Source organism: Neovison vison, chromosome 6, assembly GCF_020171115.1.
Source record: "Neovison vison isolate M4711 chromosome 6, ASM_NN_V1, whole genome shotgun sequence".
In the NCBI taxonomy this organism is placed as follows: Eukaryota; Metazoa; Chordata; class Mammalia; order Carnivora; family Mustelidae; genus Neogale; species Neogale vison.
In genome coordinates, this window is record NC_058096.1 from 8,913,625 (window position 1) to 8,939,451 (window position 25,827).

At 42.8% G+C, this 25,827-nt stretch overlaps 2 protein-coding genes and 1 pseudogene across 3 annotated transcripts in view; 1 reads left to right on the plus strand and 2 right to left on the minus strand.

Moving 5' to 3' along the window:
- The window catches only part of SETD4 (SET domain containing 4), a 92,872-nt gene that overhangs the window by 20,459 nt on the left and 46,586 nt on the right, over positions 1–25,827 (plus strand). The gene's annotated exons all lie outside the window — the stretch shown is intronic.
- LOC122909695 lies at positions 8,731–20,997 on the minus strand (annotated as a pseudogene).
- Positions 21,376–25,818, minus strand: LOC122908310 (carbonyl reductase [NADPH] 1). Its single transcript, XM_044250966.1, has 3 exons — positions 25,444–25,818; positions 24,755–24,862; positions 21,376–22,059 (listed from the first exon to the last, which is right to left on the minus strand). The coding sequence occupies exons 1-3, from the start codon at positions 25,730–25,732 to the stop codon at positions 21,623–21,625; spliced, it is 834 nt and encodes a 277-aa protein (XP_044106901.1). The 5' UTR covers positions 25,733–25,818; the 3' UTR covers positions 21,376–21,622.

The following is a 25,827-nucleotide window of genomic DNA, read 5'->3' on the forward strand; positions in this document are numbered from 1 at the left end:
GTATATATGGACCACATCTTCTTTATCCATTCATCTGTTGAAGGGCACATTGGATCTTTCCAGTTTGGCAACTGTGGCCATTGCTGCTATGAACACTGGGGTACAGATTGTAGTTCTTTTCATTGCATCTGTATCTTTGGGGTGAATACCCAGTAGTGCAATTGCAGGGTCATAGGGTAGCTCTATTTTAAATTTCTTTTTTTAAATTTCTTTTAATTTTTTCAGTGTTCCAAGATTCATTGTTCATGCACCACACCCAGTGCTCCATGCAATACGTGCCCTCCATAATACCACCACCAGGCTCACCCAACCCCCTCACCCCCTCCCCTCCCAGAATGCACCTGATCTTGTCTGACCTTGGATGCTAAGCATAGTTGGGCCTTGTTAGTATTGGATGGGAGACCACTCGATCCCATCTTATTTCATTTATTCCCACCCTAACCCCCATGACCCCCTGTACTGCCTCTCAAATTCCTCATATCAGAGAGATCAAATGATAATTGTCTTTCTTCGTTTGTCTTATTTCACTTAGCATGATACCCTCTAGCTCCATCCATGTTGTTGCAAATGGCAATATTTTGTTTCTATTGATGACTTCATAGTATTTCTTTGTGTATATATACCACATCTTCTTTATTCATTCATCTATTGATGGACATCTAGGTTCTTTCCGTAGTTTGGCTATTGTGGACATTGCTGCTATAAACACTTGGGAGCATGTGCCCCTTCAGATCACTACATTTGTATCATTAGGGTAAATACCCAGTAGAGCAATTGCGGGGTTGTAGGGTAACTCTATTTTAAACTTTTTGAGGAACCTCCATATTGTTTTCCAGAGTGGTTGCACCAGCTTGCATTCCCACCAACAGTGTAGGAGGGTTCCCCTTTCTCCACATCCTCGCCATCATCTGTCATTTCCTGACTTGTTAATTTTAGCCGTTCTGACTGGTGTGAGGTGATATCTCATTGTGGTTTTGATTTGTATTTCCCTGATGCTGAGTGATGTGGAACATTTTTTCATATGTCTGTTGGCCATCTGGATGTCTTCTTTGCCAAAATGTCTGTTCATGTCTTCTGCCCATTTCCTGATTGGATTATTTGTTCTTTGGGTGTTGAGTTTGCTAAGCTCTTTAATTTTTATTTTTATTTTTTTTTAAGATTTTATTTATTTATTTGACAGAGAGAGATCACAAGTAGGCAGAGAGGCAGGCAGAGAGAGATGAAGGGAAGCAGGCTCCCTGCTGAGCAGAGAGCCCGATGCGGGACTCGATCCTAGGACCCTGAGATCATGACCTGAGCCGAAGGCAGCGGCTTAACACACTGAGCCACCCAGGCGCCCCTGCTAAGCTCTTTATAGATTTTGGATACTAGCCCTTTATTTGAAATGTTGTTTGCAAATATCTTCTCCCATTCTGTCAGTTGTCTTTTGGTTTTGTTAACTGTTTCCTTTGCTGTGCAAAAGATTTTGATCTTGATGAAATCCCAATAGTTCATTTTTGCCCTTGCCTCCCTTGCCTTTGGCGATGTTCCTAGAAGAAGTTGCTGTGGCTGAGGTCGAAGAGGTTGCTGCCTGTGTTCTCCTCAAGGATTTTGATGGATTCCTTTCTCACATTGAGGTTCTTCATCCATTTGAGCCCATTTTTGTGTGTGGTGTAAGGAAATGGTCCAGCTTCATTCTTCTGCATGTGCTGTCCAATTTTCTCAACACCATTTGTTGAAGAGGCTGTCTTTTTTCCATTGGACATTCTTTCCTGCTTTGTTGAAGATTAATAAACCATAGAATTGAGGGTCCATTTCTGGGCTCTCTATTCTGTTCCATTATCTTTGTGTCAGTTTTTGTGCCAGTACCATACTGTGTTGATGATTATAGCTTTGTAATAGAGCTTGAAGTCTGGAATTGTGATGTTGCCAACTTTGGTTTTCTTTTTCAACATTCCTCTGGCTATTTGGGGTCTTTTCTGGTTCCATATAAATTTATAAATTTGTTCCATTTCTTTGAAAAAAATTGATGGTATTTTGATAGGGATTGTGTTAAATGTGTGGACTGCTTTAGATAGCATAGACATTTTCACAATATTTTTACTTCCAATCCATGAGCATGGAACATTTTTCCATTTCTTTATATCTTCCTCAATATCTTTTATGAGTAACCCGTAGTTTTCAAAGTACAGATCTTTCTCTTTGGTTAGGTTTATTCCTAGGTGTCTTATGGGTGCAATTGTAAATGGGATCGACTCCCTAATTTCTCTGTCTTCTGTTTTGTTGTTGGTGTATAGAAATACAACTGATTTCTGTGCATTGATTTTATATCCTGACACTTTACTGAATTCCTGTATGAGTTCTAGCAGTTTTGAAGTGGAGTCTTTTGGGTTTTCCATATAAAGTATCATATCATTGGCAAAGAGTGAGAGTCTGACTTCTTCTTTGCCAATTCAGATGACTTTTATTTCTTTTTGTTGTCTGATTGCTGAGGCTAGGACTTCTAGTACTATGTTGAATAGCAGTGGTGATAGTGGACATCCCTGCCATGTTCCTGACCTTAGGGGAAAGCTCCCAATTTTTCCCCACTAAAAGTGATACTCACTGTGGGTTTTTCATAGATGGCTTGATGACACTGAGGTAAGTACCCTCTATGCCTACACTGTGAAGAGTTTTGATCAAGAAGGGATGTTGTAGTTTGTCAAATGCTTTTAAGCATCTATTGAGAGTATCATATGTTCTTGTTCTTTCTTTTATTAATGTATTGTATCACATAGATTGATTTGTGGATGTTGAACCAAACTTTCAGCCCAGGAAGAAATTCCACTTGGTCATAATGAATAATCCTTTTAAGGTACTGTTGGATCTTATTGGCTAGTACTTTGGTGAGAATTTTTGCATCCATATTCATGAAGGATATTGGTCTGTAATTCTCCTTTTTAATGGGGTCTTTGTTTTGGAATCAAGGTAATGCTGGCCTCATCAAATGAGTTTGCAAGTTTTCCTTCCATTTCTATTTTTTGAAACAGTTTCAGGACAATAGGTATTAATTCTTATTTAAATGTTCAGTAGAATTCCCTGGGAAGCTGTCTGGCCCTGGGCTCTTGTTTTTTGGGAGAGTTTTGATGACTGCTTCAATCTCCCCACTGGTTATGGGTCTGTTCAGGTTTTTTATTTCTTCCTGGTTCATTTTGGTAGTTTCTATGTCTCTAGTAATGCATCCATTTCTTCCAGATTGTCACATTTGCTGGGGTATAGTTCCTCATAATATGTTCCTATAATTATTTATATTTCTTTAGTGTTGGTTGTGATCTCTCCTCTTTCATATACAATTTTAATTAATTTGGGTCCTTTCTCTTTTCTTTTTGATAAGTCTGGCCAGGGTTTTATCAATCTTATTAATTCTTTTAAAGAACCAGCTCCTAGTTTCATTGGTTTGTTTTACTGTTCTTTTGGTTTCTATTTCATTGATTTCTGCTCTGATCTTTATAATTTCTCTTCTCCTGCTGGGTTTAGGCTTTCTTTGCTGTTCTTTCAGCAACTACTTTAGGTGTAGGGTTAGGTTGTATATATGAAATCTTTCTTATTTCTTATTTCTTATTCTCTGAGAATAGGAGTAAAGCTTGTATAGTGATATACTTCCCTTACAAGAATGCCTTTGCTGCATCCCAGATATTTTGAACAGTTATGTGTTCATTTTCATTTGTTTCCGTGAATTTTTAAAATTCTTCTTTAATTTCCTGGTTGATCCCTTCATTCTTTAGTAGGATGCTGTTTAGGCTCCAGGCATTTGAGTTCTTTCCAACTTTCCTCTCATGGTTCACTTCTAGTTTCAGAGCATTCTGGTCTGAAAATATGAAGAATGATCCCAATCTTTTGGTACTGGTTGAGACCTGATTTGTGACCCAGGATGTGATCTCTTCTGGAGAATGTTCCATGTGCACTAGAGAAGAATGAGTAATCTGTTACTTTGGGATAAAATGTTCTGAATATATCTGTGATGTCCATCTGGCCCAGTGTGTCATTTAAAGCCGTTATTTCCGTGTTGATCTTTTGCTTAGATAATCTATCCATTTCAGTAAGAGGGGGTGTTAAAGTCCCCTGCTATTATTTTATTATTGTTGATGTGTTTCTTTGATTTTGTTATTAATTGGTTTATATAATCGGCTGCTCCCATGTTAGGGGCATAGATATCTAAAAGTTTTAGATCTTCTTGTTGGAGAGACCCTTTAAGTAAGATATAGTGTCCTTTTTCATCTCTTATTATAGTCTTTGGCTTGAAATCTAATTTGTCTGATAAAGGGATTGCCACCCCAGCTTTCTTTTGATGTCCATTAGCATGATAAATTCTTTTCCATCCCCTCACTTTCAATCTGGAGGTGACTTTGGGTCTAAAATGAGTTTCTTGTAGACAGCATATTGATAGGTATTTTTAAAAAATCCATTCTGATGTCCTGTGTCTTTTGATTGGGGCATTTAGCCCATTTACATTCAGGGTAACTATTGAAAGATATGAATTTAGTGCCACTGTATTCCCTGTAAGGTGACTGTTACTGAATATTGTATCTGTTCTTTCTGATCTATGTTACTTTTAGGCTCTCTCTTTGCTTTAAGGACCCCTTTCAATATTTCCTGTAGGGGTGGTTTCATGGTTGGAAATTCTTTTCATTATTGTTTGTCCTGGAAGCTTTTTATTTCTCCTTCTATTTTTAACGACAGCCTAGCTGGATATAGTATTCTTGGCTGCATATTTTTCTCATATAGTGCTCTGAATATATCATGCCACTCTTTTCTGGCCAGCCAGATCTCTGTGGATAGGTCTGCTGCCAGTCTAGTATTTCTACCATTGTGTTACAGACCTTTTGTCCCGAGCTGCTTTCAGGATTTTCTCTTTGTCTCTGAGACTTGTAAGTTTTACTATTAGATGATGGGGTAGGGACCAATTTTTATTGGTTTTGGGGGGTTCTCTGTGCCTTCTGGATTTTGATGCATGTTTCCTTCCTCAGATTAGGGAAGTTCTCCACTATAATTTGCTCCAGTATACCTTCTGCCCCTCTCTTTCTTTCTTCTTCTGGATCCCAATTATTCTAAGATTGTTTCATCTTATGGTATCACTTTTCTCTCAAATTCTCCCCACGTGGTCCAGTAGTTGTTTATCTCTCTTTTCTCAGCTTCTTTATTCTCCATAATTTGGTCTTCTATTTCACTAATTCTCTCTTCTGCCTCATGTATCCTAGCAGTAAGAGCCTTCATATTTGATGGCATCTCATTAATAGCTTTTTAAATTTTAGCTTGGTTAGATTTTAGTTCTTTTATTTCTCCTGAAAGGGATTCTCTAGTATGTCCTATGCTTTCTTCAAGCCCAGCTAGTATCTTTATAATTGTCATTCTGAATTCTAGTCCTGCCATCTTACTAATGTCCATATTGATTAGGTCCCTAGCAGTTGGTATTTCCTCTTGTTCTTTTTATTTTTTTTTTGAGGTGAGTTTATCTGTTTAGTCATTTCATCCAGATAAGAATATATGATTGAGAGAACAAAATTCTAAAAGGATTACAATGACCCCAGAAAAATATGCGCTAACCAAATCAGAAGAGACCTGAAACTGGAGGAGATGAGAAAGGAGAGAGAAAATATATGATCAGGCTGGTGAACATAACAGAGCCAAACACTTGATTTGGGGTATATTTTGGACTGTTGGAAGAAGCTTCCTCCCAAAATTTTGAAGGAAGAAATAAGGGTAAATCTGATGAAGGAATGTTATATGATTGTAAAGATGAAATTAAAAGCAATTTTAAAAAAGGAATTGATAAGATAAGAAGTTGGTTAAGAAAAGAAAGAAAAAATTAAAAGAAAAAAGGAGAGAATGTGGTCAGGTGGAAGAGTAGAGCAAAGCCATAGACTAGATTTAGGATATATTTTGGTTTGTTAGAAGAAACTTATCCCACAATTTTAAAGAAGGAAAAACTTATATGTATACAAAAAATAAGGGTAATTACAATGAAGGGATAGAATATGAGTATAAAAATGAAAAGTAAAAAATATTTTTGAAAAGGTATTGATAAGATGTTGGTTAAAATAGGAAAGAGGAAAATTTTAGAAAAAATAGAAAAAGAAAAAAATAAAGAATATTTAAAAAATTAATTTTGAAAGACTAAAATATCATGGGAAGAAAACCATGAATTCTATGTGCTGTATTCCCCTAGTGCTGGAGTTTTGCATTCTCATTGATTGGTAAACCTGGTCTTGACTGGATGGTCTTGCTGATCTTCTGGGGGAGGGGCCTATTGCAGTGATTCTCAACTGTCTTTGTTTGAGGTGGAACTGCACCTCCCTTGCCAGGGGCCAGGCTAAATCATCGGCTTGAGTTTGCTCCCGGGAGCTTTTGTTCCCTGAAAACTTCCCCTACAGCTTTGGAGGATGAGAATGAAAATGGTGGCCTCCCAATCTCTGTCCTGGAGGAGCTGAAAGCTTGGGCCCCCCTCCTCACCGAGCCCTCAGAGAAAAGCAGTCAATCACTTCTGTCTTTCTGGTGTCTGGCTGCACTCCGGGCTCACCTGGCCTATGACTGAGAATTTCTATCTCTGGTGCATGGCCCCATTTGGAGTCTCTAAACCCAAAAGATTCCTGCAGCATGCTCCTGTGCCGCTCCTCCCAGTAGAGGAAGAAGGGGGGTCTCCCCAGATCTGCCACTTGTGGGATACCTGCTTGAACAGCAGTGGTCTGATTATGCCTTGGATCACAGTTAAGGTAACCCTGAGCTGAGAGCCCACTCCTTGGTGCTATCTCTACAGCTGGCTTCCCTGCTCCAATACCTGCCACACTCTGCCACACTCAAGCACCCCCAGTCTTTCTGTGACCCTGAGGGTCCTGGGACCACACTGTCCCAGCAAGTGTTCCACCCTCCTCTTAGCCACTGGAGCAATGTCCCTCATTAGAGCAGACTTCTAAAGTTTTGATTTTGTGCTCCGCTACTCTATCACTTGCTAGGAGCTGTCTGATGAAGGCACCCTTCTCCCCTGCAGTCTATCTTCCCCTATATCACCTCAGATTCACGTCTCCACACATCCTAACTTCTAGAAAGTGGTTGCTTTTCTGTTCATAGAAAGGTGGCTCTTCTTTTCTTTGATTCTCTGTTGAGTTTATAGGTGTTCAGAATGGTTTGATAACTAGCTGAATTCCTGGCACCAGATGAAATTTAAGTCTCCTCCTCCTCTGCCATCTTGCTCCTCCCCACTATTTTATGTTATTTTTTAAAAGATTATTTATTTATTTATTTGACAGAGAGAGAGAGGAAGATCACAAGTATGTAGAGACTACAAATAGGCAGAGAGAGAGGGGGAAGCAGGCTCCCTGCTGAGCAGAGCCCAATGTGGTGATCAATCCCAGGACCCTGAGATCATGATCTGAGCTGAAGACAGAGGCTTAACCCATTGAGCCACCCAGGTGCTCCTATTTTATGTTATTTTTAAAAAAAGATTTTATTTTTAAGTAATCTCTGCACCCAACTTGGGCTCAAAGTTACAACCCTGAGATGAAGAGTCCCAAGATAAACCATTTGAGCCAGTTGGGTGCCCCAAAGGAATCCTCACTTTCAAAATAAAAAAAACTAACCCCTGCTTGCATGGGCCCTCAGTTTTCAATTCCATCACCTTGTAAAAGCCCTTGTAAAGAGTGAAAAATAATCATGAGAGGAGAGGAGTCTGTAGCACATGAATGCTTCTGTGAGGAGAGGGAGGTGGTGAGCATTCAGTGAGCCCACGGGAGCCCACGGGGAGCCAGGCTTGGTGCAGGGCAGTAAGAACTTCTCTTCAGAGCCATGGATGTGTCAGACCCCACTACAGGGACTCTTTTGGTGGACACTTAACACAGCCATTGTTTTCAGCCTGTCCATCTGTATCAGTTCACTTACTCCTCAGAGCAGTGCTGTGAGGTGTCCCCCATTGTACACTTGAGGAGATTGACATACAGCAACATGTGGCATTTTGCTCAAGGTCACCCAGTAAGGTGGCAGAGACAGGACCTTTTAGTTTCCAGATGTTTGTGTCCATAGCTTTCCAAGAGAACAGTGGAAAGAACAGTATTTTGGACACTCATGGATTCAGCAAAGTAGCTTCAACAATGATGAATATTTTCTTCTCTTTATGTGTTCACCTTCTGTTGATATTTTGCTGATCCAAGTTAATGTTACAAACTTGGTGACCCTTTATCCCTACTTCAAGAACACATTCACCTTGAGGAGATTTGATAATCATTCTTTAATATCCCTTGGTACCAATCCACGTTCATCCCCCTTGTCTCAGCTTGTCTTATGGATATATCTTGGGAACCCAGTTCCATTTCACACCTTGCAATTTCTTTTCCCTCAGTGAATTTGATTTTTAAGGATATATTAAGGATGCTTAAGGATATCAATGAGAAGGATAGACAGAGGATATCTATTCTTCCTGGGGTTGCCATGTCATAGTAGAGGCTGATAAAGTATGCTGGCCAGGGAAATCTAGCTCCATTCATATGTTGATATATCATCTGTGTTGACTTTCAAGCTTCAACAGCAGATTTGAGTAGGTCTTCAGAGACGATTGGCCTGCAAAGGCAAAAATACTTACTATCTGGCTCTTTCACTAATGTTTACCAAGCTCTGAGTTAAACTGTCCTTTCTTGACCCACCTCAGGGTCTGTTCCTTGAACTTAGTGTACTAAATTGTGATTTTTGGGATGGTTGCCATGTAAACACTCTGCAGACATGACATTTACTTAGAATTGTTTATTTGTGAGGTGAACGTGATAACCACTATAGAATTGTTTATTTGTGATGTCCATTAATTATTGTCATCAATTCTACTTTTTTCCCTCTCATAGCACAGAAGAAATCACAAGAAACTTCACAGAATTAGTAGCCAATTCAATGTGAATACTTGGTAGGGATAGTGATTCTTTTTTTGTTTCTGTTTTTTTGATAAGGATATTTTTGACAGTGTAACAGTTGTTTTGGTCAGTCATGGTGGGATTTGAGATGGGAGCCATGAAGGTAACTGATAGAGGGGTCCCCATTGTTCAACTTTCTTCTCTATAACAAATGCCCCATGAGGACCCTCAGCATCTGAGGGCAGAAGGGCCAAGTAGACAGGGGTCTCTGCTCCTTCTTCTGGGCTTTTAGTAGCTTTAGGTCCTGCCATGTCTGTTATCACCCACCCAGGGCAGCAGGCGTTCAGGAGGCTCTTGTCTCCTTTCCTCTGCTCACTCAGTTTCCTGGCATGGATTCTGGAGAGGACCGTGACACAATTTTTGTCACTCCATGGGCACTATTAGGCCAGCCCTTCTTCCTGTGCACGCCTTTCTTTGTGTCTTCCATGAACTTGTTCATGAGCCCCACCAGTTCCTCCTCTGTGATGGTCTCAATTATAAACTTCTGCTGCAGGTCTGGGTTGCACTTTTTAAGGGCTATGAGGCTTATTATCCTAGACACATTCACCACTCTGTCTAAAACAGAACACAAAGAGTCACAAAGAATGGCATGTATGAGGGTGATGAAATCCAAAATTGTTAGTATTTTGTCCACTTGGGAGACAATTATCAGTTTGCTATCACTATTAATGATGACTGCCTCTGTAACTGAAGGACATGATTCAGTTTTGAGCTTTGTTTTACCCATAATGTCTCCGACGATGTCAGAGAAATGATCTAATGGGACTGAGCAGTGCCCAGATGTTCCATAGAGAAAAGAATGTGCTTTATAGAGGAACATCCTAAGCAGAGTGGTAGGAGGCACTCTGTAGTCATGAGTAGAAAGCAACTTTTCCTCATTGGTCCTCTTTGGGACCATCTGACGATCTTATGGTTACTTGGGCAGTGCTCTATGAATCAGTGTCTACTGAACAACAAAGAGCTGATCACTTAACTGAGGGCGCCTTGAAGGTGTACAGACTGCATTAGGCTTGGTATGCTCTGGGTAGGTAAAAATGAGTCACCGCAGTGGGCTGAACAGCATACAGGTTTTCTCCCTGGGGTTTTTATTGGCTCAGAAGGAGTAACTAATGTCCTGGCAATATGGTCATAGAATGGAGCCATGGAAAACAAATCTGTTAAATGAATACTATCAAAGAAATGATGTTGGTGCTACAACATGCATGAACCCTGACAGCGATATTCAAAATTAAAAAGCCAGTCACAAAAGACCACTCATTATGTGATTCTCCGTCCAGAAAAGGAAATGTAGGGAGAGAGTATAGATTGATGGTTGCTTGGGGTAGAGGGAATGAGGGAACAGAGGGCTGATAGCTAAGGGCCCAGGATCTCCCTGGGCTGATGACAGTGTGCTAATCTTGAAGCAATGATGGTTCCACAACCCGGCCCCTTACTAAAATCCACTGAGCTGGATACCTGTAATGGGTGAAGTGTAGGATATGTGAACTGTATCTCAACAAAGCTGTTAAAAGTGTAAAGCATTGACATAGCTCTCACTTTTTTTGAAAATATACTCTTTTTTTGGCACCTGGGTGGCTCAGTTAAAGCCTCTGCCTTCAGCTCAGGTCATGATCCCAGGGTCCGGGGATTGAGCCCCGTGTTGGGCTCTCTGTTGAGCAGGGAGCCTGCTTCCTCCTCTCTCTCTCTGCCTGGCTCTCTGCCTACTTGTAATCTGTCTGTCAAATAAATAAATAAAATCTTTAAAAAAAGAAAGTATACTCTTTTTAAAAAAATATAGTTAGTATTTATAGAAATGAACTTATATTGACATGTATGAGTAATTGTTTACAGTCTTTATATTTAAATGGATATATATTTTTAATATCTTTTAAAAAATAAATCTAGTATAACTTAAAGGGAATACAAGGACAACAGTTTATCACTTTAGAGAATGTATCCTTTAAATTCAAGATTAATGAATTTAGGGGAAAGGGAAGAAAAATCCATGGAATGTGAGATGGGATATATATGGCCTAGATATTGATTGTCTGGTTACGATCAATGGTGGGCACCTTGTTGTTGTATTTTCTTTTTTTGTGGATCAATTATTTTAGTAAAACTTTCTTTTTTGAAGAAAGAATTTAAAAAGAAGAAAAATCAACATCTGCTATCCTGCATAGTCCTTAGGCTCACAATTCTCTTTCATTTTGTCCTTCCATGCCAAAAAACAGAGCAAACACAGGGCTATGAAGTGTGTTCTGCACTGACAGAGAGCTGGTAAAGTCATTCAAGATTGTCCTTCATGTCTTAGGTTGTGAAGTATGAGAGAGAAGGGACAGTGTTTATTTGCTTTCAGTTATCCTAGCTACGATTTCTCCCAGATAGTGTCCCCAAAGAGGGTAAATTCCTGGTAACATGGCTGCAGAGGCTGGCATCCTCCCAAATAATGGAAGAACTCCCCTATTTCAAAAAGCAAGAAAACCCTACGTTCACACTGAGAATGTAGCTTGCATTTCCTTGTCCATGAAGTCCAGTTTCCCCGAGGCAAGAAGAGTTGTTTGATTAGAGCCTGCCTTAGCAAATGCAGAAGAGCACTCCCTTCTCATTCTGGTCCTAGGCCAACACACAGCAAGCACCAACACTGCTCGGTAGGTGAGAAGAATTTCTCAGCCAGAAGTCATTTTTGCCAGGATGTGTGGTGGCCCACAGAACTCCATCCCACTCAAGTGTTGTGGTGAGTAAAGGAGTCGTGGTGAGTAAAGGAGTCAGGTGACATCTGAGAGCTGCCCTTTGAGATGCCAGTGAAGCCAGTGAATGCTAGACGAAGCAGTAGAACTTTCCAGAACAGAAGAGGATTTGGGGGCAGAAGCGAGAGTCAACTGTACCTGCATGTTTTTAATTCAAGCCAGAATATTAATCTTCCTGAAAGTGTCAGCTTCCCTCTTAATGAGTATAGTAAAAGGGCTGTGCCTCCCCCTATCACGTTCTCATGGGGTTAAGTATTATAGTAGTTGACAACCAAGGAATTATGGCAGTTTGTTTTGAACCAGGGGAAGGGGAGTTGATGGGCCTGGAGTTTGGCAGGTCTGATGACAGAGATGCCTACAAGTGATGCTCAGGCTTGGGCTTTGCTTCTGAAGGTCTTTTGGGGGTAAGTGAGCCCTCAGAGAGTACAGAGAATGCTCAGAGAGGAAAAGACTGAAGAAGCAGGGTGTCTTAGGAAGGTTGAAATAATCCAGAAATGACAGCTGAGTGTGTGATGGGGTTTGTGACCAGGTTGTGTGTGGGAAATGATAAGTGTTTTGGAAATGTAGATGTTTAGATGGCGGTACAGGATGGGTGCTGGAAGGGTGGGATTTGGGGAGGGGCAGGGGGCATCCTGAGGAGAAGGAGAGGCAGGAAGGGGACTATGTGTGTCTGGAACTCTGGGATTGTTTTAGGTAGGTGACACATATTAGCGGGACCTGAGAAGTTCAGAGAGTGTGGAGTCCACTAGTCTGGATAAAATCCCTAGGAGAGACGGAGAGGGAGAAGAAAGTGTTCAGAAAGGAATCCTCGGGGATCTTCTCTTGTGAGTGGCACCGAGGGAGTAAAAGGTCTCTCTGAGGAGTTTTGAATGATGACTGGAAGGATAAGACAGAGCCAGCTGTGAAGGACCAATGAGACCGAGGACACTGCTGACTTTAAGAGTCCTGAGGCAGAGGTACACTGTCCAGGTTGAGACTTGGTAATCAGGTTCAGGGTGTGGCTGAGCAGGGAGAGGAGCCAGCATCTGTAGATGAGGCCAGAGAGGCAGGGGCCAGATCACTCCCGAAACACCATAGCTTGGGGCCCTCATCAGGCTCACCTTGGGGTTTCATTAGAGGCAGGAGTTCTGTGCACACATCTTGGGTACCAAAGAAGTTTGTTTTCATGGTCGCTTCTGCTTGAATATGAAAGGGTGTGGGATCACCAGCTGTTAGGGGAAGAAGAGAACAGATTAATAAATAATAGCCATCTGAGAACATTCCATGAGTGACAGTAACATTTGTTTTTTGTACATGCAATCTGGTGAATTCTCACTGATGTCTGCGTTACTGAACTCTATTTTCCCAGTGTGTCGTATCTGCTGTGTTAATGCTGTGTAGCTTGGTTAAGTTGGCATCATTCCAGGAGGCTAAGGGAAGTGTGCCCAGTGGGATTTCTGTGTATGTATCTTTGTAATTTGTGTTTATTACAAAATAGGTTGAACATGCACTGAATGGCTCTGGTCCAAACCAAATGAACCTTGCAAAAATCTCTGTCAGGTCCCTGAGATTAGTCCATGGCAATGCCATGGTTCTTTGGCTTTAAAGACTTGCAACCCCCAGAGGCTTCTTCTCTTCCTGTGCCTCCAGTCTGGATTTTTCCCCCAGGGAGGCCCTTCTGGATCCTACTGGAACTTTAAGCCCTCCAATAGCATTCAGAGATCATATCCAGCCCACACTGGAATGTCCTTTAAGAGAGGTTTTCAGCCCTAAGTGCTCCTGTGTTCTTACCCTTGAATGTGATGCCTGCATTGTTGACCAGCACATCTAGGCCCCTGTACTCCTTGAATTTTAATCCAACTCCAACCATTGCATCACGATGTGACTCAGGGCATAGATACTCTGCAGGTCGTTGATGTCCAGAAGGTGGAAGCGGGGATTCAGGCCCTTCGTCTGGAGCTGTTCACTGCTGCCCGGCCCTGTGCCTCATCCAATGCCGTGAGCACCACAGAACTGCTGGCACAGGTCCTGCACAATGGTAAAACCAATGCCCTTGTTGGCCCCTGTCACCAGTGCCACTCACAGGGACAATGACGTGGTTGCATGGAGAGCAAGCAGTGCCCTGTGTGGTGAGCCAATTTGCTGTGGGTCTATCACTGTCAGAGATGCCAGTAGAAGTGTATTCTAGGTTGTAGCACTACAGGTCCAAGGCACCGCCTCTGTCCCCCCATTGAAGAAGGGGCCAAATGTTTTAGAAGTTTTCCTAATAACACTATACCAGGTTTGTCCCTCCAGCAGCTGCACTCTCAGCCCAATCCAGACTCCACCCTCTTAGGTTCCCTCCTTTGAGGTAAACAATCGTTGGGGTTGGACTAAAATTCTCGCCAAAGAAAAGTGGTTGGTGATGGTCATAAGGAACTAGAGATTCACAGTGGCTGACCAAAAATAATTTTGGGAAAACCTGAAAAGGAATAAAAGGAGTAGATAGATTTTCTTGGGAATGAGTCCATCCTCTGCAGAATTGGAATGGTTGGGTTCTTCCAAAACGCAGTGAAATATCTGGCATAGGGAAAGTGCTTCTGAAGCTACAGTTCCCCTTCCTGTCTTAGGAGAGACTCAAGAGGGAGAAATAGAGAATTTGATACTGTTCTGAGACTTGGTTGTGGCCAGGGGATGTTTATGAAGCCACCATGGACCAAAGTATGATTGGAATTATTAATTTAATGGTTACATAATCCCTTCTGGCTTAAGTGCCTACTTTTTGGTTGAGCTTAAGTCACAGTTAAAATTATTTTATATAATTAGGTGTTTTAAAATATAAGGAAAAAAAGACCTATGTGACCTTAGAGTATTTTTGCAAATTTGCAGTGGAGATCCTATGTCTTCTTGTAGACGTTCATATTCTTCATTTGTCAGGTTAGAAATGCAAATAAGGGGATGCAAAGAAGGCAGAGGAGTAGGAACTCCATTTCAGGCAGTACCCTGAATTGAACTGGATACATGCCAGACCATTCTGAACACCTATGAAATCAGCCCGTGATGTAAGAAGGTATATCTGGATATCTACAAACAGAATATCTCAGGCAGTTGGTCTAGAGGTATGATGCAGGGAGCAGGGATTCTGCTGGCAGATATGGGAAGATAAACAGAAGGGGGAGGGAGCTCCTGGGATTCTGTGCTGCTGGAGCTCAATGGACAGACTTGCAGACTGGTAGCAGCAGGGAAAGTACTTTAGGACACGCCCCCCCATCCCCCAAACTGAAACCTGGAGTTTCCAGGAAACGAATGTGAACTGAGGATGGCTGGTGGTTTTAGAAGCACAAAGGGGAGTGATGTGCTTGGACCTGGAAGCAAGGACTGGAAGTGCTGCTGTGGGGGTGCACAACCCAGGTCCCTGTGGTTTTTGGCAGTGAAGACAGGAATGGAGACGGTGTGGCCTGGAGAGCTCTCTGTAGAACAGACTTTTTTTTTTTTTTTAATTTTATTTATTTATTTGACAGAGATCACAAGTAGGCAGAGAGGCAGGCAGAGAGAGAGAAGGGGGAAGCAGGCTCCCCGCTGAGTAGATAGCCCGATGTGGGGCTCCATCCCAGGATGGAGCCTGACTTGAGATCATGACTTGAGCCAAAAGCAGAGGCTTAACCCACTGAGCCACCCACGTGACCCAGAACAGACTTTTGAGACAGAGGTTTGGATATGGTCATTTCTGCTCTCTCAGAAGAGATGTGGAAAGCCTCCGGATGTGGAAAGTTCAGAAAGCCTTCCAGATGTGGAAAGTCACCAGAGAACAAAAGTCCCCAAAACCAAAAATTTTCACTGATCCTATCCCCCACACAGGGCACAGGGCAACTCTGCCCAAACAGTGTTGCCTGAATAACAGCATGGCATGCCCCTCCCCCAAAGGACAGGCTGGAAGAACCCTAAGTACCCTGTAAAACAGGTGCATCTTGCTTGGGTTGTGGTCAATAATTTGGACTCTGTACATTCCCTCAACAACCTCTCAACAAACTGGCTAAGAGGAGGAACTCCCAACATAGGAAACACTCAGAGACTGTGATCTCTGCCATAAGACTATTGGATATGGGCATAAGCAAGATGTTGGAAATAGACTTCAGGGTAACAGTTATGCAGACAATAGCTAGGATGGAGAAAACCATTAATGACAACATAGATTCTCTAAGGGTAGAAATGAGAGTTGGTCTGGCAGAACTTAAAAATGCTATCAGTGAGATCCAATCTAATCTAGATACTTTGACAGCTAGGGTAAATGAGATAGAAGAATGAGTTAGTGATCTAGAAGACAAACTGACATTAAGGAAGGAACAGGAGAAGGCCTGGAACAAACAGCTTAAAATCTATGAAAGCAGAATTAGAGAAATAAATGATGCCATGAAATATTCCAAAATCAGAATTATTAGGATCCCTAGGAGGGTGGAGAGAGAGAGAGAGGACTAGAAGAAATATTGGAGCAAATCATAGCTGAGAACTTCCCTAATCTGGGGAATGAAACAAGCATTTGTGTCCTAGAGGCAGAGAGAACACTTCCCAAGATCAAGGAGAATAAACGAATGCCCAGGCATGTAGCAGTAAAACACTAATCTTAGAACCAAGGATATCATCTTAAGGACAGGTCAGGGGAAGAGATTCCTTAGGTGCAAAAGGAGGAACATCAGAATAATGTGAAAACTGTCCACAGAGACCTGGCAAGCCAGAAAGGGCTCGCAAGACATATTTAGGGTACTAAATAAGAAGAACATGCAGCCAAGAATTCTTTATCTGGAAAAGATGTTATTCAGAATGGATGGAGAGATAAGGAGCTTCCAGGACCAGCAGATACTGAAAGAGTATGTGACCACTAAGCTGGTCCTGTAAGAAATATTAAGGGGGGGGACAGTGCTATAAAAGGAGAAAGGCCCCAAGAGTGATATAGAACAGAAAAATACAGAGATAGTCTATAGAAACAAGGACTTCACAGGCAACATGATGACAATAAAATTGTACCTTTCAATAATCACTCTCAATGTGAACGGCCTAAATGTTCCCATAAAAAAAGCACAGGTTTGCAGACTGGATAAAAGACAGGACCCATCCATATGCTGTTTACAAGAGACTCATTTTGAACCTAAACATACATCCAGACTGAAACTTAAGGTATGGACAACCATCTGTCATGTCAATGGACTGCAAAAGAAAGCTGGGGTAGCAATTCTCATATAAGGCAAATTAGATTTTAAGCTAAAGACTGTAGTCAGAGATACAGAAGGACACTATATCATTCTTAAAGGATCTATCCAATAAGAATATCTAACAATTGTAAATATCTATGCCTCCAACATGACAGTAGCCAACTACGTAAGCCAACTGTAAACCAAAATAGAGGCATATTGATAATAATACATTAATAGCAGGAGATGTTAACTCTCCACTCTCAGCAATAGACAGATCACCCAAGCAGAAAATCAACAGAGAAACAAGAGCATTGAATGACACACTGGATCCGATGGACCCCATAGATATATACAGAACATTCTACTCTAAAACAACAGAATACTAATTCTTTTTGAGCACACATAGAACTTTCTCCAGAATAGACCACATACATACTGGTTACAAATCAGGGTTCAACTGATACCAAAAGATTGAGATTATTCCCTGCATATTCTCAGACCACAGTGCTTTGAAACTGGCAAGTTTCAACCACAAGAAAAAGTTTGGAAGAACTGTTTGTTTGGAAGAACACTTGGAAACTAAAGATCATCCTGCTTAAGAATGGTTGGGTCAGGGCGCCTGGGTGGCTCAGTGGGTTAAGCCGCTGCCTTCGACTCGGGTCATGATCTCAGGGTCCTGGAATCGAATCTCACATCGGGCTTTCTGCTCAGCAGGGAGTCTGCTTCTCTCTCTCTCTCTCTGTCTGCTTGTGATCTCTCTCTGTCAAATAAATAAAATAAATAAAAATCTTTAAAAAAAAAAGGTTGGGTCAACTGGGAAATCAAAGAAGAAATTAAACAATTTATGGAAACGAATGAGAATGGTAACAGTCAGTCCAAAACCTATGGGATATGGCAAAGGCAGTCTTAAGGGGGAAATACATAGCCATCCAAGCCTCACTCAAAAAAAAAAAAAAAATCCTGGATACACAAACTAAGATAAACTCAAAATGGATAAAAGACTTCAACGTGAGACAGGAATCCATCAGAATCCTAGGGGAGAACATAGGCAGTAACCTCTTTGATATCAGCCACAGCAACTTCTTTCAAGATATGTCTCCAAAGGTAAAGGAAACAAAAGCGAAGATGAACTTTTGGGACTTCATAAAGATCAAAAGCTTCTGCACAGCAAAGGAAACAGTCAACAAAACAAAGAGGCAACCCACAGAATGGGAGAAGATATTTGCAAATGACAGTACAGACAAAAGGTTGATATCCAAGATCTATAAAGAACTCCTCAAACTCAACGCACACAAAACAGACAGATAATCATATCAAAAAATGGGCAGAAGATATGAACAGACTCTTCTCCAATGAAGACATACAAATGGCTATCAGACACATGAAAAAATGTTCATCATCACTAGCCCTCAGGGAGATTCAAATTAAAACCACATTGAGATACCACCTTATACCAGTTAGAATGGCCAAAATTAGCAAGACAGGAAACAACATGTGTTGGAGGGGATGTGGAGAAAGGGGAACCCTCTTACACTGTTGGTGGGAATGCAAGTTGGTGCAGCCATTTGGAGAACAGTGTGGAGATTCCTCAAGAAATTAAAAATAGAACTTCCCTATGACCCTGCTATTGCTCTCCTGAGTATTTACCCCAAAGATACAGATGTAGTGAAAAGAAGGGCCATCTGTACCCCCATGTTTATAGCAGCAATGGCCACGGTCGCCAAACTGTGGAAAGAACCAAGATGCCCTTCAACAGACGAATGGATAAGGAAGATGTGGTCCATATACACTATGGAGTATTATGCCTCCATCAGAAAGGACGAATACCCTACTTTTATAGCAACATGGACGGGACTGGAAGAGATTCTGCTGAGTGAAATAAGTCAAGCAGAGAGAGTCAATTATCATATGGTTTCACTTATTTGTGGAGCATAACAAAAAGCATGGAGGACATGGGGAGTTAGAGAGAAGGGGGCTGGGGTAAATTGGAAGGGGAGGTGAATCATGAGAGACTATGGACTCTGAAAAACAATCTGAGGGGTTTGAAGTGGCGGGGGTGTGGGAGGTCAGGGTACCAGGTGGTGGGTATTATAGAGGGCACGGATTGCATGGAGCACTGGGTGTGGTGAAAAAAATAATGATACTGTTATGCTGAAAATAAATAAATGAAAAAAAAAAAAAGAAAGGATGAATACCCAACTTTTGTAGCAACATAGACAGGATTGGAAGAGATTATGCTGAGTGAAATAAGTCAAGCAGAGAGAGTCATTTATCATATGGTTTCACTTATTTGTGGAACATAACAAATAGCATGGAGGACAAGGGGAGTTAGAGAGGAGAAGGGAGTTGGGGGAAATTGGAAGGGGAGGTGAACCATGAGAGACTATGGACTCTGAAAAACAATCTGAGGGTTTTGAAGGGGTGGGGGGTGGGAGTTGGGGAACCAGGTGGTGGGTATTAGAGAGGGCATGGATTGCATGGAGCACTGGGTGTGGTACAAAAACAATGAATACTGTCACGCTGAAAAGAAATAAAAAATTTAAAAAAAAAGAAAAAAATTATAAATAAAAAAATAATTAAAAAAATTTAAAAAAGAAAGAAAAAAAATCCTGGATACACAAACTATGTTTACACCTTAAATAACTGGAGAATCAACAACAAATTAGTCTAAGCCACAGAGGAGAAGGGGAATAATTAAAATTAGAGCAGAGATCAATGAATTAGAAAGCAGAAACACAGTAGGATACATCAACAAAACTAGAAACTGGTTATTTGAAAGAATTAGTAAGATTGATAAAACACTGGAAGACCTATCCAAAAGAAAAGAGAAAGGTCCTAAATTAATAAAATTATGAATGAAAGGGGAGAGACTGTGACCAACACCAAGGAAATAGAAATAATCATCAGAAATTATTATAAACAGCTATATGCCAATAAGTTAAGCAACATAGAAGAAATGGATGCCTATAAGAAAGAAACCTATAAACCTATAAACTTCCAAGACTGAAACAAGAAGAAATTGGTAACCTAAGTAGACAAATAACCAGTAATCAGATTGAAGCAGTGATCAAAAACCTTCCAAAAAACAAGAGTTCAGGACCTGATGGATTCCTGGGGAATTCTACCAATTCAGAAAAGAAATAATACCTATTCTCCTGAAGCTGTTTCAAAAAATAAAAGCAGAAGGAAACTTCCAGACTCTTTCTCAGGCTACCATTACCTTGATCCCCAAACCAAGCAAAGACCCCATCAAAAAGGAGAATTTGAGACCAATATCCCTGATAAATATGGATGCCAAGATTCTCAACAAGATAGTAGCTAATAGGATCCAACAGTACATTAAAAGGATGATCCATCATGACCAGGTGGGATTTACCCGAGTTGCAAGGGTGGTTCAACATTTGTTACATTTGTTCTATTACAACCAATGTGGTAGAACACATTAACAAGAGAAGAGAGAAGAACCACATGGTCCTCTCAATTGATGCAGAAAAGGCATTTGACAAAATACTGCATCCTTTCCTGATTAAAACTCTTCATAGTGTAGGGATAGAGGGAACATTTCTCAATTTCATAAAGTCTATCTATGAAAAGCCCACAGCAAATACCATTCTCAGTAGGGAAAAGCTGAGAGCCTTTCCCTTAAGATCAGGAACATGACAAGGATGCCCACTCTGGCCACTACTGTTCATCATAGTACTTGAAGTCCTAGCAACAGCTATCAGATAACAAAAACAGAATGCATTCAAATTGGCAAAGAAGCCAAACACTCTCTCTTCGCAGATGACATGATACTTTATGTGGAGAACCCAAAAGACCCCATCCCCAGATTATTGGAACTCATATATTCAGTAATGCGGCAGGATACAAAATCAATACATAGAAATTAGTTGCTTTCTTATACACTTAAGTGGAAAATAATAGGGAGGTCATTATCAGCCCATCGGAAGGGAAAGACTTAAAATAAGGACCCTACCCTTGCTTTTAGGGTCTCCCACCTTTCATTTGGGTGAGGCTGAAAATCCTTGAAGAGAGAAAAATAGTAGAGTAGAGGTCCCTTTCCAACAAGCATGTTCTTGTGAAGGGAGGCATGTGGTGGAGGTTCAATGAGGCCCACAGGCAGCCAGGCTTGGACAGGGCAGTAAGAATCTTCTTGTAGCACTGGTGTCTTGGGCCTCACTCACTGTCCATACCCAAACCATACTCAATTTTCTCCATTGTCTCAGAGCACCCTATGGATGTATCTAAGTTCCTTCTGTCATTTCACGCTTGGAAATTGTTTTTTCCCCAATGAGTTTGATATTCAGAGATTACAGGGGATATCTTCCCTTCATGCTATACTAGAGGCTGGCACAACAGGCTTCATGTCACACCTAACCAAGCTCATTGGTTTGTATCTTGTCTGTGCTTACTTTCATGCTACAGCAGCAGAGCTGAGATCTGACAGGAGTGTGTCCCCTGCAAAGCTCAACATACTGCTATCTGCCTCTTTGTATACTGTTTGCTTACCCTTGAGTGAAACTCTAACTTCTCTTCATTTTATTCAGTGTAGACGACTTCTTAGCTGGTTCAGCACATAAAGAGTCTGCACAAATCAGCATTTATAGAGAAACATTTATTCATGCCTGCGGTTCATTATCGCATTGATTTCATTCTGTGCCTGTATCACAGAAGAAATCAAAAGAACCTTCCCTGAATTAGTAGCCTCCTGAAATTGAATACTCAGCAGGGATATTTTATACCTTTTTTGCTGTGGTTAGGGATATTACTGATAGTGGAAGAGTCCTTTTGGTCAAAGGAGGGGGATTCTAAGGGGATCTATGGACAGAGCTGTGAATTCAGCTCACCATTGTTCAACTTTCTTCTCCATAACAAATGCCCCATGAGGCCCCTCAGCATCTGAGGGCAGAAGGGCCAAGTAGACAGGGGTCTCTGCTCCTTCTTCTGGGCTTTTAGTGGCTTTAGGCCCTGCCATGTCTGTTCTCACCCACCCAGGGCAGCAGGCGTTCAGGAGGATCTTGTCCCCTTTCCTCTGCTCACTCAGTTTCCTGGCATGGATTCTAGAGAGGACAGTGACGCCGATTTTTGTCACTCCATAGGCAGTATCAGGCCAGCCCTCCTTCCTGTGCACGCCTTTCTTCGTATCTTCCACGAACTTGTTCATGAGCCCCACCAGCTCCTCCTCTGTGATGATCTCACTTCTGAACTTCTGCTGCAGCTCTGGGCTGCAATTTTTCAGGGCCCGCAGACTCACCATGCTGGACACGTTCACCACCCTGCCTGAAATAACAATACACAACGTTACATCGAAAGGCTCAAGAACGACAAATGCCAATTTCACCTAGACTTTGTACAGAAAATTTCCACTTGAGACTTTATTAATTTGCTACGAGCATCGGTGAAGACTGCCTGTATGTGTGAAGACTATGATATGGTCTTGGAACTTGTTATACCCGTGACGTCTCTGATGAAGTCCGAAAAATTCTAGGGGGAGGGCACTGAGCCTATGTTCCATAGGAAAAATGGAAATACTGTAAGGAAGAACATGGTTAAGGAGGATATAAGGAGACACTCCTTGCATTCAAGAGGGGATTACCTCTTTCTCCCTAAGGCCACCTTTGGGACCACCTGAAGATCTCACGGTCACTTGGGGAGTGGCCTCAAATAGGTCTGTACAAATAAGGAGCTGACTGGTGTAAGGAGGGCAGTTCCATCTGGTTTGGAAGGCTGCTACTCTGTTTGAGGATGATAAAAACAAATTGGTTTAGTGGCCTGCCTTGCATGGTGATTTGTCCATGATGGAGTTTTTATGAACTTGGGCGTGTGTTATGGCCTGAGAACACAGTCATGGAGAGAGGCAGTGGAAAACTGGGGAACTGAAGGAAGTCCGTAGAGGGCATGGCCTATGGAAGTCCCTATGGCAATTTAGGGGGCAGAATAAAGTTGGACAAGTCAATGTCCCTCAGAAGAACCCCTTCGAGGACTGGAATGGGAGTGGAACTAGGAAGTGGATATCCTGGTATGCCTTTATGAAATGGCCATCTGGTCCCTGAGAGGAGTGGAAATGGGAGAGTTGCAGAAACGCAGAGCTGGGGTAACTGTTGACATAGATTCTGCACCCTGTGAGCAACACGCCCCCCCCCCCCGGCAAAATCTAAGGACTCTTCCATTTCTCAGCAAAAGAGACAAAAACTGGAGAGAGTTATGGGAGAGATTTCCCAAGGGGAAGGCCATCCACATAGGTGGCAAGTTAGGTTGAAGGTAGTAGCTTGGGAGGCTCCAAACAGGTAGTCCGGACAAGTCAAGGCAGTGTTTCTGGACCAAGCTTTGGAGAAACCCAGAAGAAGATGCCAATGCTTAAGCAGTATAGCAAGATGAAGACAGAAGATGCTGCACAAATTTGTCTTAAGGCGTTATCATTTCTGCAGGCCAAGCAATACATTTTCATATGCAGAGAGGTGGTTCCACAGAGAACTGGAACAGGCATCTGAATCCTTGCTTGTCTTCAACACGAGATAAAGATATGTGGGGCTTAGACACATTCATGAACATGTACTCACACTCAACATGAGGCGGGTGGGTGCCAAGGGACAATCCCCACTGGCGAGATTCTTCTGCTTCACTGGGGATACTGGGGAGAGGGTATCGGAGAGGATGCTGACTTGACCTCACCATTCTTCCCCACATCATCTCAACTTCCTTTTCTTCCTACTCTTACCATGTTCCCAGGATGAGGGGGTGCAAGTATGGGAATGGAAAGCAGGGATAATCTCTAATCAAGAAACCATGTAACTATAGCTTTAAATTTCTATGTCAGAATTCCTAGGCGCATAATGGAGTGGATTGTGCTTTCCCCATCTGGGAAAACTGGAGGGACAGTGAACATAGCTGCATTGTGCAGCGGCTGAAACAACCCACTCATTCTAGACTTGTGCAGCCTTCTCCTATAGGAATGGGAGTGGACTGGAGGGAAGGCGCTCCTTGGACTAGTATCATTGCAGGTAGTCAGGACCAGCACAGAGGGTGAACTTGATGTCCCTTTGAAAGGTGAATGGGGATGGGCTATCACATGGAAGAGAGAGGTGGGAGGGGGAGGAATGAGGATAAAGGCATGAACAGTGGTTTAGGCAACAAGAGACATCCAGTATCACAGATGTCCCATCTGCACGGAGACGCACCTCTGGCCTGTGGCCATCATTAGCTCTGCACATGTGAGTGTGCAGGCCTTCTGCTGGCCATGGGGAAGGGTCTTGCACCCAGGCTGAACAGGGTCTTTTTTTTTTTTTTTTTAAAGATTTTATTTTATTTATTTGAGAGAGAGAGACAGTGAGAGAGAGAATGAGCGAGGAGAAGGTCAGAGAGCGAAGCAGACTCCCCATGGAGCTGGGAGCCTGATGTGGGACTCGATCCTGGGACTCCAGGATCACGCCCTGAGCCGGAGGCAGTCGTCCAACCAACTGCGCCACCCAGGCGTCCCATGAACAGGGTCTTTGAGGGCATCCTGAGGAGAAGGAGAGGCAGGAAGAGAAATATGTGTGTCTGGAGCTCTGGGAATGTTCTAGGCAGGTGACCGATGTTAGGGGGGCCTGAGAAGTTTGGAGAGTGAGGCGTCCACTAGTTGTAGTAAAATCCTGGGTGAAAGGGTTGTGGGGGAGAAAGGGTCCAGGAAGGAATCCTTAGGGAACTTCCCCTGTGAGTGGCACTGAGGGAGTAAAAGGTCTCTCTGAGGAGAGATCTGAAGGAAGACTTCAAGGATAAGACAGAGGCAGTTGTGAGGGACTAGCGGGACAGAGGGCACTGCTGACTGCGGGCCAAGTGTGTAAGGGTCCTGAGACAGAGGGTCCAGTTGGAGACACAGCAAGAAGGCTGGTGTGGCTGAGCAAAGAGAGGGGCCAGGGTCCTGTAGAAGAGGTCAGAGAGGCAGGGGCCAGATCATTCCTGAAACACCACAGCTTGGGTCCCTCATCAGGCTCACCTTGGGGTTTCATCAGAGGCAGGAGTTCTGTGCATACATCTCGGGTACCAAAGAAGTTTGTTTTCATGGTCACTTCTGCTTGAATATGAAACGGTGTGGGATCATTAGCTTCCCGGGGGGGGGGAAAAAGAGAGAAGCAGTGTTAGTAGGAACCTTGTGAGAAAATTCCAGAAAATGTTATATATTTAAAAAGTACATGTGAAATGTTTTGAATTTTGTGTAAAGCTGGCATCTAGGTAACAGTATCCTGCCACTGACAATTTTTGCATTTGATAATGCTGTAGTCTTATAAAACGGCACCATTGGGGAAGGCTGGGCGAAGGTGTGGGATCGCCTTACCAATTTGTGCAGTTTTCTAGTTTATTACAAAATGCAGTAAAAATAAGAGAACTGCCCTAAAGTCCGATCAGACCCAAACTTTCTGACAACTTGGAAAAAATCCCCAGTAATCAGAGGAACACAAAGGTCACTCAGGCTGATAAGCAGGGCAGCTGATAATCGGGGCAATTTCTGTTGGACTTTGCCTGTGTCCCAATGCTGTCCCTCCATCCTTCCCCCTGCCCTAAGGAGCCATTTTGGATGCCACAGTCATTAAAAGCTAGATCGCCTGGATTTCCCAACAGATGGCGGCCACCCTGGTAGGAGGAGCTCCGGAGGTGAACCTCCCCTCCTCGTCTGCATCCCCTTACTCTTGAAAGCAATGCCCGCGTTGTTGACCAGCACGTCCAGGCCCCCATACTCCTTGCGCACGAAGTCGCGCAGGGCGCGGATGCTCTGCAGGTCGTCGATGTCCAGCAGGTGGAAGCGGGGACTCAGGCCCTCGGCCTGGAGCTGCTGCACGGCCGCGCGACCCCGCGCCTCGTCCCGCGCCGTGAGCACCACGTCCCCCGAAAACTGCCGGCACAGGTCACGCACGATGGCGAAGCCGATGCCCTTGTTGGACCCGGTCACCAGCGCCACTCGGTTGACTGACGACATGGCTGTGTGGGGGGCGCACGAAGTACAGGCGGGGAGAGCAGTCAAGGGGAATTTGTTCCGCGCGGTGCCCCGGAGTTCGCCGGCAGGCTTCGGCG